The following is a 17,072-nucleotide window of genomic DNA, read 5'->3' as shown; positions in this document are numbered from 1 at the left end:
GAGGTAAGGGAGAAGGTTACCGGAGATGGTCTGGAGAAGAGAGTAGGGGATAGGGTCAAGCGGGCAGGTTGTTGGGCGGCCGGCTGTCACAAGTCGCAAGATTTTATCTGGAGAGAGAGGGGAGAAATAAGTCAAAGCATAGGGTAGGGCAGTGTGAGCAGGACCAGCAGTGTCATTTGACTTAACAAACGAGGATCGGATGTCGTCAACCTTCTTTTCAAAATAGTTGACGAAGTCATCCACAGAGAGGGAGGAGGGGGGAGGGGGAGGAGGATTCAGCAGGGAGGAGAAGGTGGCAAGGAGTTTCCTAGGGTTAGAGGCAGATGCTTGGAATTTAGAGTAGTAGAAAGTGGCTTTAGCAGCAGAAACAGATGAAGAAAATGTAGAGAGGAGGGAGTGAAAAGATGCCAGGTCCGCAGTGAGTCTAGTTTTCCTCCATTTCCGCTCGGCTGCCCGGAGCCCTGTTCTGTGAGTTCGCAATGAGTCATCAAGCCACGGAGCTGGAGGGGAGGACCGAGCCGGCCGGGACATAGAGAGTCAAAGGATGCAGAAAGGGAGGAGAGGAGGGTTGAGGAGGCAGAATCAGGAGATTGGAGGTAGAAGGATTGAGCAGAGGGAAGAGATGATAGGATGGAAGAGGAGAGAGTAGCGGGAGAGAGAGAGCGAAGGTTGCGACGGCGCATTACCATCTGAGTAGGGGCAGAGTGAGTAGTGTTGGAGGAGAGCGAGAGAGAAAAGGATACAAAGTAGTGGTCGGAGACATGGAGGGGAGTTGCAGTGAGATTAGTAGAAGAACAGCATCTAGTAAAGATGAGGTCAAGCGTATTGCCTGCCTTGTGAGTAGGGGGGGACGGTGAGAGGGTGAGATCAAAAGAGGAGAGGAGTGGAAAGAAGGAGGCAGAGAGAAATGAGTCAAAGGTAGACGTAGGGAGGTTGAAGTCCCCGAGAACTGTGAGGGGTGAGCCATCCTCAGGAAAGGAACTTATCAAGGCGTCAAGCTCATTGATGAACTCTCCAAGGGAACCTGGAGGGCGATAAATGACAAGGATGTTAAGCTTAAATGGGCTAGTGACTGTGACAGCATGGAATTCAAATGAGGAGATAGACAGATGGGTCAGGGGAAAAATAGAGAATGTCCACTTGGGAGAGATGAGGATTCCTGTGCCACCACCCCGCTGACCAGATGCTCTCGGGGTATGCGAGAACACATGGTCAGACGAGGAGAGAGCAGTAAGAGTAGCAGTGTTTTCAGTGGTAATCCATGTTTCTGTCAGCGCCAAGAAGTCGAGGGACTGGAGGGTAGCATAGGCTGAGATGAACTCTGCCTTGTTGGCAGTAGAACGGCAGTTCCAGAGGCTGCCTGAGACCTGGAACTCCACGTGGGTGGTGCGTGCAGGGACCACCAGGTTAGAGAGGCAGCAGCCACGCAGTGTGAGGCGTTTGTATAGCCTGTGCGGAGAGGAGAGAACAGGGATAGACAGAGGCATAGTTGACAGGCTACAGAAAATGGCTACAATAATGCAAAGGAGATCGGAATGAAATGAACTAAACATCTGGGAAAGGAGAGAGCGGGGCCTCCCTCACCACAACACCCAAATATAACTCTCCCAACTTCCACCTCAGAAACTATAATTGTTGTAAACTACAGCGGTTCAATGTTTTCTAGGAATAGATTAACTTAGTTTATTCAGCTAGCTAACTTGGTACAGTATTCTTCCGTGAAAATCGTCCAGGGCACCTAGTCATAAGACGCCACAGCCAGCTAGCATGTCGGACTCCAACAACACGGTTTAGCACCAATACTCGGCCACAACAAACCACCAGTGTGTCAACACGCCAAGCAGATCATTCGTGTCCGTGTCTAACGTTGTGGGTTAGTCCCGACAGCTTGAGCGAGTCCGTCGTCAACTTATTCAGCCAGTTAGTTAGCTAGAATAGTTAGCATACTATATAGCGTTCCTGTTCCTGGCCATTGACACATAGAGCGCTGTCAATGGCCAGGAACAGAAGAGGTGGTTCTGAACTGATCTTAGACCTGTCAATGGACCACTGTACTTTTACTCTGTCTAAACATATACAGTGCATTCGGAAAGTATTCAGACCATTTACTTTTTCCACATTTTGTTACTTTACAGCCTTATTCTAAAATGGATTAAATTGTTTTTTCCCCTCATTAATCTACACACAATACCCCATGATGACAAAGCATAAACAGGTTTTTAGAAATGTTTGCTAATTTTCAGACCCTTTACTCCGTACTTTTTTGAAGCACCTTTGGCAGCGATTACAGCCTAGAGTCTTCTTGGGTATGACGCTACAAGCTTGGCACACCTGTATTTGGGGAGTTTCCCCCATTCTTCTCTGCAGATCCTCTCAAGCTCTGTCAGGTTGGATGGGGAGCATCACTGCACAGCTACTTTCAGGTCTCTCCAGAGATGTTCAATCAGGTTCAAATCCGGGCTCTGGCTGGGCCACTCAAGGACATTCAAAAACTTGTCCCGAAGCCACTCCTGCGTTGTCTTGGCTGTGTACTTAGGGTTGTTGTCCTGTTGGAAGGTGAACCTTCGCCCCAGTCTGAGGTCCTGAGCTCTCTGTGGAGCAGGTTTTCATCAAGGATCTCTCTGTACTTTGCTCTGTTCATCTTTCCGTTGATCCTGACTAGTCTCCAAGTTCCTGCCGCTGAAAAACATCCCCATAACATGATGCTGCCACCACCATGCTTCAACGTAGGGATGGTGCCAGGTTTCCTCCAGATGTGACGCTTGGCATTCAGGCCAAAGAGTTCAATCTTGGTTTCATCAGATCAGAGAATCTTGTTTCTCATGGTCAGAGTTCTTTAGGTACCTTTTGGCAAACTCCCAAGCGGGCTGTCATGTGCCTTTTACTGAGGAGTAGCTTCCGTCTGGCCACTCTACCATAAAGACCTGATTGGTGGAGTGCTGCAGAGATGGTTGTCCTTCTGGAAGGTTCTCCTATCTCCACAGAGAAACTCTGGAGCTCTGTCAGAGTGACCATCGGGTTCTTGGTCACCTCCCTGACCAAGGCCCTTCTCCCCCGATTGCTCAGTTTAGCCAGGTGGCCAGCTCTAGGAAGAGTCTTGGTGGTTCCAAACTTCTTCCATTTAAGAATGATGGAGGCCACTGTGTTCTTGGGGACCTTCAATGCTGCAGAAATTTTTTGGTACCCTTCCCCAGATCTGTGCCTCGACACAATCCTGTCTCTGCACTCTACGGACAATTCCTTCGACCTCATGGCTTGGTTTTTTGCTCTAACATGCACTGTCAACTGTGAGACCTTATATAGACAGGTGTGTGCCTTTCCAAATCAGGTCCAATCAATTGAATTTACCACAGTTGGACTCCAATCACGTTGTAGAAACATCTCAAGGATGATCAATGGAAACAGGATGCACCTGAGCTCAATATCGAGTCTCATAGCAAAGGGTCTGAATACTTACATTTGCTAATATTTCTAAAAACCAGTTTTCGCTTTGCCATTATGGGGTATTGTGTGTAGATTGATGAGGAAAATGTTTTATTTAATCAATTTTAGAATAAGGCTGTAACGTAACAAAATGTGGGAAAGGTCAAGGGGTCTGAATACTTTCCGAATGCACTGTAGCTGTCAATGGGCCACACATTAGTCAATACTCGTGCATCTCCACAACATATAAATTAACAAAGAACCTAGTAATGGACCATGGTAACACTTTATTATAAGGTACACATATTAGCTACTCATTTGTAGTTTATAAGTGTGTATACAAGTAGTTAATAGGGCTTAATTATGCCATGTTAGACATTTGTTAGGCATTCATTAAAGGTTTTCTTGTTCAATTATTATAAAATGTGTTACTGGCCAATCCTCAATAACATCATTGTTAACAATAAACTAATATAATATTTAATAAAGAGCAAGTTACACAAGAAACATACTTTTCCTCCTCTAAGAGGGAGTTTTATTCAAGGTAAAAACAGCAACAACAACAAGAACAAAATATCAAACAAGAACAATTTATTTGTAAATGTTGAATGAAAAAATGACCTATAGGAAAGGAAAACCTGTTGCAATAAAAGGAACATAGAACAGAACAACATGGAAAAAAAGAAACATTTTCTCTTCTGTAAAATACTTCTGTTGTGATACAGTTAGTTACGTAGGAGGAAGTAATAATCTTGTTGATAAGTCATTATAATAATACAAATAATAATTAGGTGGGTGCTTACATCTGTCCTGTTTCACATACTGTATGTACAAGTGTGTATTATACAGTGTCTTCAGAAAGTATTCACACCCCTTGAATTTTTCTACATTTTGTTGTGTTACAGCCTGAATTTAAAATAGATTAAATTGAGTTTTTTCGTCACTGGCCTACACGCAATATCCTATAATGTCAAAGTGGAATAATGGTTTTATTTATTTATTGTATTTTTATCTCATCGCTGCAACTCCCCAATGGGCGTAAAGCCCCCCTGGCCAAACCCTCCCCTAACCCAGACGATGCTGGGCCAATTGTGCGCCGTCCTATGGGACTCCCGATCACGGCCGGTTGTGATACAGCCCGGGATCGAACCCAGGTCTGTAGTGACGTCTCTAGCACTGCAATGCAGTGCCTTAAACTGCTGCGCCACTCGGGAGGCCCAAAATTGAATTATGTTTGTAGAATATTTTTTAAATTAATAAAAAATGAAAAGCTGAAATGTCTTGAGTCAATAAGTATTCAACCCCTTTGTTATGGAAAGCTTAAATAAGTTCAGGAGTAAAAATGTGCTTAACAAGTCCCATAATAAGTTGCATGAACTAACTCTGTGTGCAATAATAATGTTTAACATGATTTCTGAATGACTCATCTCTGTACCCCACCAAACCATTATCTGTAAGGTCCCTCAATCGAGCAGTGAATTTCAAACACAGATTCAACCACAAAGACCAGAGAGGTTTTCCAATGCCTCGAAAAGAATGGCACCTATTGGTAGATGGGTAAAAATACAAAAGCAGACATTGAATATCCCTTTGAGCATGGTGTGTCAATACACCCAGTCACTACAAAGATACAGGCGTCCTTCCTAACTCAGTTGCCAGAGAGGAAGGAAACCGCTCAGGGATTTCACCATGAGGCCAATGGTGACTTTAAAACAGTTAGAGTTTAAAGGCTGTGATAAGAGAAAACAACATCGTAGTTACTCCACAATACTAACCTAATTGACAGAGTGAAAATAAGGAAGCCTGTACAGAATACAAATATTCCAAAACATGCATCCTGTTTGCAACAAGGCACTAAAGTAATACTGCAAAAAATGTGGCAAAGCAATTAACATTTTGTCCTGAATACATTTACATTTTAGTCATTTAGCAGACGCTCTTATCCAGAGCAATTAGGGTTAAGTGCCTTGCGCAAGGGCACATCGACAGATTTTTCACCTAGTCGGCTCGGGGATTAGAACCAGCGACCTTTCGATTACTGGCACAACGCTCTTAACCACTAAGCTACCTGCCGCCCAATACCAAGTGTTATGTTTGGGGCAAATCCAATACAACACATTACTGAGTATTACTCTCCATATTTTGAAGCATAGTGGTGGCTGCATCATGTTAAGGGTATGCTTGTAATCATTAAGGACTGGGGGTGGGGGGGGGGCAAGAAACGGAATGGAGTTAAGTACAGGCAAAATCCTAGAGGAAAACCTGGTTCAGTCTGCTTTCCACCTGACGCTGGGAGATGAATTCAAATTTCAGCAGGACAATAACCTAAAACACAAGGTCAAATCTACAATGGAGTTGCTTACCAAGAAGACAGTGAATGTTCCTGAGTTGCCGACTTACAGTTTTGACTTAAATCTACTTGAAAATATATGGCACGACCTGAAAATTGTTGTCTAGCATGATCAACAACCAATTTGAATAATTGTTAATAGAATAATGGGCAAATGTTGCTCAATCCAGGTGTAGAAGGCTCTTAGAGCCTTACACAGAAAGACTCACAGCTGTAATCGCTGCCAAAGGTGCTTCTACAAAGTATTGACTCAGGGGTGTGAATACTTAAGTAAATTAGATATTTCTGTATTTCATTTTCAGTAAATTTGCAAACATTTCTAAAAACATGTTTTCACTTTGTTATTATGGGATTTTGTGTCTATATGGGTGCGAAAAAAAACAATTGAATCCATTTGTAATTCAGGCTGTAACACAACAAAATGTGGAATAAGTCAAGGGGTATTAATACTTTCTGAAGGCACTGTACGCATGTGAATTGGAAATTAGTTTTTTGCATATCCCACTCCCCCTGAGACACCCTCGGAGGGTGGTGTCACAGCCAGGAATCAGCCATTATTGACAGTGACCCTCGAGCAATTAGGGTTAAGTACTTTGCTCAAGGGCACATTGACAGATTTCTCATCTAGTCAGCTCTGGGATTCGAACCTGCGATCATTCGGTTACTGGCCCAATGCTCTTAACCGCTAGGCTACCTGCTGCCCAAGTGGGTATCTGTGTGTTGTGTTACTGTCTGGGATCTGGTTCAGGAGGAGCCACTTTAGTCTACAGACGGTCCCAGGAGGCAGGCTGCAGGGCCAGGTCCTGGGGCCAGTCCAGATAGGTCCTGGTCTTGACCAGCCTTGCCAGGTGGTGGTGGGCAGACAGCTTACATGGGGGGATGTCCTCCAGGAAGACCAGGATGAGGTTATCCCTGTGGTCCACCAGCAGACACAGGGTGGCCAGCCGCAGCTCCAGGGAGCACCAGTTACTGCGCAGGTAGTGATGACTCCCCACACACATGGTGTGGCGGCTGCCGTAGAGGCTGTCTATGATGTTGTCCACGATGTCCTTCCCCAGCTGGAAGTCCCTGCTGTGTAGACAGAGAGAAAGGAAGGGAGGCCCCCTCTGCTCCAGGCCCGGCAACAGCTGCTCCACCACCCAGTTCTCGTCTCTCCCGCTGTAAGACACAAAGGCATCGAAGCGGTGATGACCCCTGGGGTTGGGCCTCCGCACGGCCTCTTCCAGCCAGCCACGTGTGATGTGGGTGGCAGAAGGCCAGTAGGTAGTCCCCGGCCAGCTGATGGAGCAGCACAGCCAGTATGAAGAGGAGCAGGCCCAGGGAGGTGCAGAGGAACAGGGCAAAGCCCATGTCCAGGGAACAGTGGGCCGCAGAGTACCTGTGGAAGTTCTGGACGCCATCTTCATTTTTGCATGTCAACTCCAACTCCCCCTTTAGCCAAAAAAATACCTGGACTTGTCTCTGTCTCCTGGCCCAGTTGTCCAGCCAGGCGTTGTCACAGCTGCAGTGCAGGCGAGGACTGAAGAACTCCATATACCTCAGGCTGGTCAGAGGCTCTGGAAAGCTCTCTAACATGCTAAACTCCTCTCGGGCTTGGACTTGAATCAAAATGAGGTAGTGCAGGTCTCTGCTCAGCTCCTCCTCCAGAGGGAGGATCCTACATTCCATTAGGCTCAGGCTCTCCAGCCTGGTTAGGTTGTGGAACATGATGCCCAGTGCTGGCTGCACGATGAGGTCCACTCCTGTCAGCTTCAGATGCCTCAGCTGCACAAGCCTCTTCAGGTTAGTCATGTCCACAGCTGGTTCTCTCACAAAGTATGGTGAGAGAACCAACTCAAACTCAAACTCCTGCGGAGAGAGGAAGTACTTTGCGATGAAGTGAGACCCACACAGAAGATGTCCTGTTACAGCCCTGAGGTTGACAACAGACTGGAAGAATGGTCTCCAGCAGTCCTGGAAGATCACATTCAATGGAGTGAAGAGCTGCAGGGTGAAGCCTGGTTTTGGGGTGCTGTCGCTGCCGACGGTGATGTTGAGAGGACACCAGGAGCTTATATTCATGTGAGTCAGCGCTTGAGGGAAGACTCAAGCGAATATGTGCGTCAGATTCACACTCACATGTTTCTCCCACTGGCTGGATGGATGGTGAATGTACCCTAAATCTAAATTTGTCAGCGAAGTGAGGTGGATGAACGCAAATGCTGCAATTTGCATGATTGGATTATTGAACAGTGTTAAAATCTCTAAACTTTGCAGGCCAAAGAAACTGTTCTCTGTAATCTGAGAGATGTTGTTACTCCCTAGGTTTAGGAACCTCAATTCACCAAGTCCCTTAAATGTAAAGTCCACAATAGTGGTGATATAATTGAATCTTAAATCCAGCCATTTCAGATTGATCAAGCAACAGAACTGCTCTGAGGTGATGTTTGGGATTTGAATTTGTTTCAACCATGTGACAGGACTCTTCTGAGTGTCACAAAGCACATTTAAATCAGGGGGCTCAGAGAGGATATCAGTGAAATGAACAGAAACGCTCTTTTCGGTGACATTCTTCAAATCATGGATCAAGCTCAGATTAACACTGGCCTTAACACCAGCAGGAAAGTAGATGCTAAGCACCTGAACCCCCTGACATTTTCTCACTGCAGACGCTGAGTAGTTCCCAGTTTCATGTTTTCATATATAAAGTTTTGTAAGCGAAAGTCTTAAAACTGTTTTACAAACAGACTCAAAGGAAATGCTTTTCTCATTGAAAAAATGTAATTCAAGCAGTCTCCAAATTCCAGACTGCATAAACTGTGTCTGTAGCTCATTGGGCAAAGTGAGCAATGAGATGTTTTCGAAGCATCTAAATGCTCCTTTTTCTAACTGGCGTGCATTAGGGAAAGAAAAAATAACTTATTGAAGACTATAGAATTGAGGAAGCTCAAGAACAGCTCCGTTCGTGTCAGAGCAGTTCTGGTGTCTTAAAATGGCTATCTCCTCTGACCTAAAGTACAGGTTAGTTAATGACTGTGACATATTGACTATCCTACATAACAAAATCAGACAATTCCTCTGTGCCGCTGTAGACTGAGAGTTTTTTCAGAAGAGGGATCCCTCCCAAATGCGTCCGGTGCCATCACAGAAAGCCTGTAGTTATCATTTCCAGTTCCTCCAAGCTAGTCAGGTCAGTAAATGTGTTGGATGGAAGGGATGAACTGGAAGTGATGAACTTACTGCAGGACAAAGACCATTTCTTCACACAGGAGAGCCCCTTGAAGGTGCCAGGGAGAATGGTCGGCAGACAGCCCTTTATAGAAAGTGTCAGTAGAGGATAGAACCTAGAGAGGGCTCCAGACTGCAGGACAGATCCACTCCTGACGTTGAGCCAGAGGAACTGGTAGTGAGATGGGATGATGGAGAGGTTGAGTTTGAGGTCGCAGACATGTGAGCAGTAGCTGTGAGGGGTAACCCAGTGACTGATTGACTTGTCATAGAGGATGCATTTGTTACTCAACCAACCCCAGGAGCCAATGATCCAAACCATCAATAGTCCAAACTGAGCAGAGACCAGCCTCATATTTCTTATGAAGTAGAAACACTTGAACACTGGTATACTGGTTTGTTAGAGCGATCTGATGGGATTTTTTCTCTGTAGTCAATGGTAATCTGTTTCAGCTTCAATTTCTTGTCTGGTTGTTGTAGAATTCTGCTCTACACAATGAGATATGAAGTTGGTGGTCGTCCAATTGAATGAAGACTGGCAGTTCTTCCCCTGCTTTGCGTGCTAGCTGTGTTGTATCTGTGTGCATCTCATTTTTACATCTTGTACATATGTGCTACAGTGGGGAAAAAAAGTATTTAGTCAGCCACCAATTGTGCAAGTTCTCCCACTTAAAAAGATGAGAGAGGCCTGTAATTTTCATCATAGTTACACGTCAACTATGACAGACAATTTGAGAAAAAAAATCCAGAAAATCACATTGTAGGATTTTTTATGAATTTATTTGCAAATTATGGTGGAAAATAAGTATTTGGTCACCTACAAACAAGCAAGATTTCTGGCTCTCACAGACCTGTAACTTCTTCTTTAAGAGGCTCCTCTGTCCTCCACTCGTTACCTGTATTAATGGCACCTGTTTGAACTTGTTATCAGTATAAAAGACACCTGTCCACAACCTCAAACAGTCACACTCCAAACTCCACTATGGCCAAGACCAAAGAGCTGTCAAAGGACACCAGAAACAAAATTGTAGACCTGCACCAGGCTGGGAAGACTGAATCTGCAATAGGTAAGCAGCTTGGTTTGAAGAAATCAACTGTGGGAGCAATTATTAGGAAATGGAAGACATACAAGACCACTGATAATCTCCCTCGATCTGGGGCTCCACGCAAGATCTCACCCCGTGGGGTCAAAATGATCACAAGAACGGTGAGCAAAAATCCCAGAACCACACGGGGGGACCTAGTGAATGACCTGCAGAGAGCTGGGACCAAAGTAACAAAGCCTACCATCAGTAACACACTACGCCGCCAGGGACTCAAATCCTGCAGTGCAGACGTGTCCCCCTGCTTAAGCCAGTACATGTCAAGGCCCGTCTGAAGTTTGCTAGAGTGCATTTGGATGATCCAGAAGAGGATAGGGAGAATGTCATATGGTCAGATGAAACCAAAATATAACTTTTTGGTAAAAACTCAACTCGTCGTGTTTGGAGGACAAAGAATGCTGAGTTGCATCCAAAGAACACCATACCTACTGTGAAGCATGGGGGTGGAAACATCATGCTTTGGGGCTGTTTTTCTGCAAAGGGACCAGGACGACTGATCCGTGTAAAGGAAAGAATGAATGGGGCCATGTATCGTGAGATTTTGAGTGAAAACCTCCTTCCATCAGCAAGGGCATTGAAGATGAAACGTGGCTGGGTCTTTCAGCATGACAATGATCCCAAACACACCGCCCGGGCAACGAAGGAGTGGCTTCGTAAGAAGCATTTCAAGGTCCTGGAGTGGCCTAGCCAGTCTCCAGATCTCAACCCCATAGAAAATCTTTGGAGGGAGTTGAAAGTCCGTGTTGCCCAGCGACAGCCCCAAAACATCACTGCTCTAGAGGAGATCTGCATGGAGGAATGGGCCAAAATACCAGCAACAGTGTGTGAAAACCTTGTGAAGACTTACAGAAAACGTTTGACCTGTGTCATTGCCAACAAAGGGTATACAACAAAGTATTGAGAAACTTTTGTTATTGACCAAATACTTATTTTCCACCATAATTTGCAAATAAATTCATAAAAAATCCTACAATGTGATTTTCTGGATTTTTTTTTCTCATTTTGTCTGTCATAGTTGACGTGTACCTATGATGAAAATTACAGGCCTCTCTCCTCTTTTTAAGTGGGAGAACTTGCACAATTGGTGGCTGACTAAATACTTTTTTCCCCCACTGTATCTCTTCTGGATCTGTTGTTTAGACACATTGAGAGGCTGAGGGGTAGATCAGTTTGTTGTTACGTCCTTTTTCTTTCTCCTTCCTGGCTCTACGTACAGTGGGGGAAAAAAGTATTTAGTCAGCCACCAATTGTGCAAGTTCTCCCACTTAAAAAGATGAGAGAGGCCTGTAATTTTCATCATAGGTACACGTCAACTATGACAAACAAATTGAGATTTTCTTTCTCCAGAAAATCACATTGTAGGATTTTTTATGAATTTATTTGCAAATTATGGTGGAAAATAAGTATTTAGTCACCTACAAACAAGCAAGATTTCTGGCTCTCACAGACCTGTAACTTCTTCTTTAAGAGGCTCCTCTGTCCTCCACTCGTTACCTGTATTAATGGCACCTGTTTGAACTTGTTATCAGTATAAAAGACACCTGTCCACAACCTCAAACAGTCACACTCCAAACTCCACTATGGCCAAGACCAAAGAGCTGTCAAAGGACACCAGAAACACAATTGTAGACCTGCACCAGGCTGGGAAGACTGAATCTGCAATAGGTAAGCAGCTTGGTTTGAAGAAATCAACTGTGGGAGCAATTATTAGGAAATGGAAGACATACAAGACCACTGATAATCTCCCTCGATCTGGGGCTCCACGCAAGATCTCACCCCGTGGGGTCAAAATGATCACAAGAACGGTGAGCAGAACCACTCGGGGGGACCTAGTGAATGACCTGCAGAGAGCTGGGACCAAAGTAACAAAGCCTACCATCAGTAACACACTACGCCGCCAGGGACTCAAATCCTGCAGTTCCAGACGTATCCCCCTGCTTAAGCCAGTACATGTCCAGGCCCGTCTGAAGTTTGCTAGAGTGCATTTGGATGATCCAGAAGAGGATTGGGAGAATGTCATATGGTCAGATGAAACCAAAATATAACTTTTTGGTAAAAACTCAACTCGTCGTGTTTGGAGGACAAAGAATGCTGAGTTGCATCCAAAGAACACCATACCTACTGTGAAGCATGGGGGTGGAAACATCATGCTTTGGGGCTGTTTTTCTGCAAAGGGACCAGGACGACTGATCCGTGTAAAGGAAAGAATGAATGGGGCCATGTATCGTGAGACTTTGAGTGAAAACCTCCTTCCATCAGCAAGGGCATTGAAGATGAAACGTGGCTGGGTCTTTCAGCATGACAATGATCCCAAACACACCGCCCGGGCAACGAAGGAGTGGCTTCGTATGAAGCATTTCAAGGTCCTGGAATGGCCTAGCCAGTCTCCAGATCTCAACGCCATAGAAAATATTTGGAGGGAGTTGAAAGTCCGTGTTGCCCAGCGACAGCCCCAAAACATCACTGCTCTAGAGGAGATCTGCATGGAGGAATGGGCCAAAATACCAGCAACAGTGTGTGATAACCTTGTGAAGACTTACAGAAAACGTTTGACCTGTGTCATTGCCAACAAAGGGTATATAACAAAGTATTGAGAAACTTTTGTTATTGACCAAATACTTATTTTCCACCATAATTTGCAAATAAATTCATAAAAAATCCTACAATGTGATTTTCTGGATTTTTTTCCCCTCATTTTGTCTGTCATAGTTGACGTGTAACTATGATGAAAATTACAGGCCTCTCTCATCTTTTTAAGTGGGAGAACTTGCACAATTGGTGGCTGACTAAATACTTTTTTTCCCCACTGTATCTTACTGGTCTGTGACTCACTGACACCGCCCCCTGTTAAAGGGGAATAAAGCAGCCCAACAGTTAACACACAGGAACTTTATTTAAACGCACTGAGGAAGATGAACATGGGGATGAACAGTGGGAAAGGTAGAGGAATAGTAGTGGTTCTGTAGAAGGAAATGAAAGACAATGAATATACTGTACATATGATATGACGAGAATAATAAAAGTAATAAAGGACTGTATAAATGACATATAATCACTGAACATGTTTACATGTTACAAGCTATACAGAGGCAACATACATAATGCAACAACAATAAACAACTAACTATTAAGAACAATATATATTGTCACACAACTCAACATTGGGCACGCACACCATCCCACAAGTCCAGACAGAGATATAAGTTAGTCCAGTTGTTGATGGGCAGAGACAGAGCTGTTGCTCTCTGACACTGCTTGAGGGAGACTGACAGTATTGTGTGACCTGTATAGTCAATAGCATGGGCAGGTGTCCAGCAACCTATCAGGGCACAGGTCACACAGGTCAGAGAGAGTTTGAGAGGCAGGTTTATGGTCCCCCCTAGACTCTCAGGCTCCGGTCGTGGGGAATGGGGTGCGAGGGAGTGTGCAACTCAGGGTTGTGAGGTAACAGTCACCGGCAGGGAATTCCTAACAGTATATCTCTCTCACATTTAAACTTTCGTAACACTACTGTAGGTGTCCTTATGAATGCATTCATAAAGCCTTTATAACAGCTATATAACACATTATAACACTTGTCATAAGCTGTCATAAGTAGTTTTAAATATTAATGAGTAATGACATGAGATGTTATAAAAACGAGTTAGAACTGGTGATAGAAATGACTGTTCATCCTGTTGTCATAATGCTTTAATGTCAACTGATTAGCTGGCACAAGAGCTCTCAATAACATTTAATTGGATCTCCAAACTGCCCATTAAATTTCAGCTATATGAATCGCTGACACAAAAGGACCCAATCAAAAGTTATAGAGAACTTGTGTCAGCGAGTCATTATAACCGGTTTTATAACATCTCATGCGTTACTCATAACTATTTCAAACTAATTATGACAGCTTATGAATGTTATAATGTGTTATATAGCTGTTATAAAGGCTTTATTCATAAGGACACCTACATTAAAGCGTTACCTAAACTTTTTAATTGATATGTAGGTTAAATGTTTAGTGCTGTTGTCAATCCATCATCCAGTTTTTTTTATGGAAATAAATTAGTGTACTTGAAAATGTGCAGATTGTGGCCATAAAACAATTGTTGTTAACTGTTTCATGTCTTATTTCCTGGTAGTGTCTTTACATCCGTTTCTCACACTTACCAACATTGATCTATACTAAGTGTTACTCTGCGTTTAGATGAAGTCTAACAGTCTATGAGCTGACTAATTGATCTACTGCTGTGTACCGTGGTATCAGTTGATTGGCAGGGCCAGGGAGCATCGATCTGTGTTACTTAGTGTTGGTGTTGTTCCTCTAATGATGTGTAATGATGTGTCAACGGACAGGATCATCGACCTGCAGTCCAAACTCATCATCGCCATCGACGTGGCCAAGGGCATGGAGTACCTGCACAACCTCACTCAGCCCATCATCCACAGGGATCTCAACAGGTCAGTGGAGGGTGGGGGTCAGTGGGGTTTTGTGTGTGGGGGTGGGGTGATGAATTGGGTGCTTGTGTGTTTTGTGGGGAAGTGATACTGGGCATAATGAGAGGTATAGATGTTGAATTGAAGCTATAGTGACTATGTGAATTTAAGTGTTTTTAGTTATTCTTCCAATAATGAAATGTGCTACTTTTAGTCACAACATTCTACTCTATGAGGACGGGCATGCTGTGGTGGCTGATTTTGGAGGTAAGCAGCAAAATATAAACATACAGTATAATGAAGACATAGATTACAGTAGATAAAGTAGCCATTTCCTATAGTGAATTAGCCATAAAGGCCCGATAACAGCTAGTTTTCAGATTACATATCCCTCCCGACTCAGACCACTCCAAGACTGTCCTAACAAAATTCTTGCTTGAGACATTTTTTACCATTTTAATGGGAAACTATTACAGTAGGGTACTAAATTACACAGAAATGATTTGATATTGAAATAAAAATGGCTGCCTCACTAACCTCATTATTAGAATCTTGAAACCCTTTTATTTCCTCTTTAGAATCCAGATTTCTGTTATCCGAGGTTGTGGACAATATGACCAAGCAGCCAGGGGTTAGTCCAACTTCCTGGGTCACCGTACTGTGTGTGTGTGTGTGTGTGTGTGTGTGTGTGTGTGTGTGTGTGTGTGTGTGTGTGTGTGTGTGTGTGTGTGTGTGTGTGTGTGCGTGTGCGTGTGCGTGGATGTGGATGTGTTTAACTATACTTGTTGGGACCAGAAGTCCCCACAAAAATAGTAAACAAACAACAACATTTGTCCCCACAAGGTCAAATGCTATTTCTAGGGGGTTTAGGGTTAAGGTAGGGTTATAATTAGGTTTAGGGTTAAGGTTAGGTTTTGGGATTAGGGTTAGGGAAAATAGTATTTTGAATGGTTATAAATTGTGTGTCCCCACAAGGTTAATTAAACACGTGTGCGTGTGTGTGTGCATTATGCTCCCTGGGGTGAAGCCTTCGCTGAGGAACCATTTGTCCATGGTAGCCAGAGTGTTTTGCGTTGCTAATTGGACTCTTGTGTTGGTGTACAGAACCTGCGCTGGATGGCCCCAGAGATATTCACCCAGTGTACCCGCTATACTGTCAAGGCAGACATGTTCAGCTATGCCCTGTGTCTGTGGGAGCTGCTCACTGGAGAGATCCCCTTTGCCCACCTGAAACCTGGTAATCCCTGCATGAATACAAACACACCAATCTGATACTGTTTTGGGAGAATGTGAATCAATGAGTGAGTATTGAATTGTTTCAAGCATGTCACATATGTTGGATTCTCCCTCTCCTCATCAAAGCTGCAGCAGCTGCAGACATGGCCTACCACCACATCCGGCCTCCTATTGGCTACTCCATACCCAAACCCATCTCTGCCATGCTAATGAGGGGCTGGAATGTCTGTCCAGAGGTCAGTGTCCTCCTACAATAGATAGCCCCTTGATTCCTTAGAGCGTAAAAGACCCCTAAACATATGAGCTAAGTGCTATGTATGCTAAGTTCATATGAGCTAAGTTCATATGAGCTAAGTTCATGTGCTAGGTATGCTACGTTCATGTGAGCTAAGTGCTACGTATGCTAAGTTCATATGAGCTAAGTTAATGTGCTAAGTTCATGTGCTAAGGATGCTACGTTCATGTGAGCTGAGTGCTACATATGCTAAGTTCATATGAGCTAAATTCATGTGAGCTAAGTTCATGTGCTAAGTAAGTATGATACGGCTGATGTGAGCTAAGTGCTACGTATGAATAAATTAACATAAAGGGGTGGAACAGGGCTGCAACCGCCAAACACTTTCTCTGTCTACCCTACCTGCGCTCACCTGTGCTGTCTAGACTGCCACATTAATTATTGTTGTTGTCACGTTCTCTTTCATAATTCATCAAGTGTGTCAATAGCAGGATACCCTCGGATTCTAAATCAACACGCTTGGCTCTAGATTACACCCATCTAAACATACTTTACATTGTTTGCGAGATCAGACATATCACTATAATCCGAATGTTCATTTTCGGAAGTTGCTTTCATTTCAGCGCAACTTATTTGTATACATTTCAACTGTATTAAATTATTACTTTTAAAAATTCCCAAAACATGAACACACATGAAAATAAAGTTATCTATTTTTCTTGTGACGTTAGTGTCGAGACGATGCATTAAATCCCAGACAAAGCTCTATCGTTCTTATAGACTTAATGGAAAGACAATGTACTGTATTTCATTGAGCCCATTTCAGCCATTACCGTGGTGTGTTTGACAGGTGATTACAAACATTCCGGAGGTCATAACGTTAACGGGGAAAAACGAGCAATAGTACGAAAGAGTCGAAGGAGTAAAATGAAAGCAATCAATTCAGATAGATTTAAGTCACAAGTGGATTTTGCACCCCTCAAACACAGGAAATAGATGGCTGAAAAAGACAGATCCTCAGGTGGGCAGGGCATGCGCGTTGCTAGTTCATGTCCATGTGAGCTATGTCCATGTGCTAACTATGCTAAGTTCATGT

General features: G+C 43.9%; 1 protein-coding gene and 1 pseudogene across 2 annotated transcripts in view; one reads left to right on the top strand and one right to left on the bottom strand.

The window, feature by feature from the left end:
• The window catches only part of tnni3k (TNNI3 interacting kinase), a 52,578-nt gene that overhangs the window by 31,988 nt on the left and 3,518 nt on the right, over positions 1-17,072 (top strand). Inside the window, exons 21-25 of the mRNA XM_084172092.1 lie at positions 14,425-14,529; positions 14,720-14,772; positions 15,084-15,136; positions 15,610-15,742; positions 15,868-15,977. Of these exons, the coding sequence (XP_084028218.1) occupies positions 14,425-14,529; positions 14,720-14,772; positions 15,084-15,136; positions 15,610-15,742; positions 15,868-15,977 (454 nt within the window). The remainder of the gene's footprint in view (positions 1-14,424; positions 14,530-14,719; positions 14,773-15,083; positions 15,137-15,609; positions 15,743-15,867; positions 15,978-17,072) is intronic.
• On the bottom strand, positions 6,499-9,335 carry LOC311136990 (annotated as a pseudogene). Its single transcript has 2 exons — positions 8,498-9,335; positions 6,499-8,239 (listed from the first exon to the last, which is right to left on the bottom strand). The product of its transcript is annotated as an uncharacterized misc_RNA (transcript).

The sequence above is a fragment of the Coregonus lavaretus genome (genome assembly GCF_964263955.1).
Source record: "Coregonus lavaretus genome assembly, chromosome: 11".
NCBI lineage: Eukaryota > Metazoa > Chordata > Actinopteri > Salmoniformes > Salmonidae > Coregonus > Coregonus lavaretus.
Note: the sequence above shows the minus strand (reverse complement) of the source record. Positions and strands in the feature narration are given on the sequence as shown.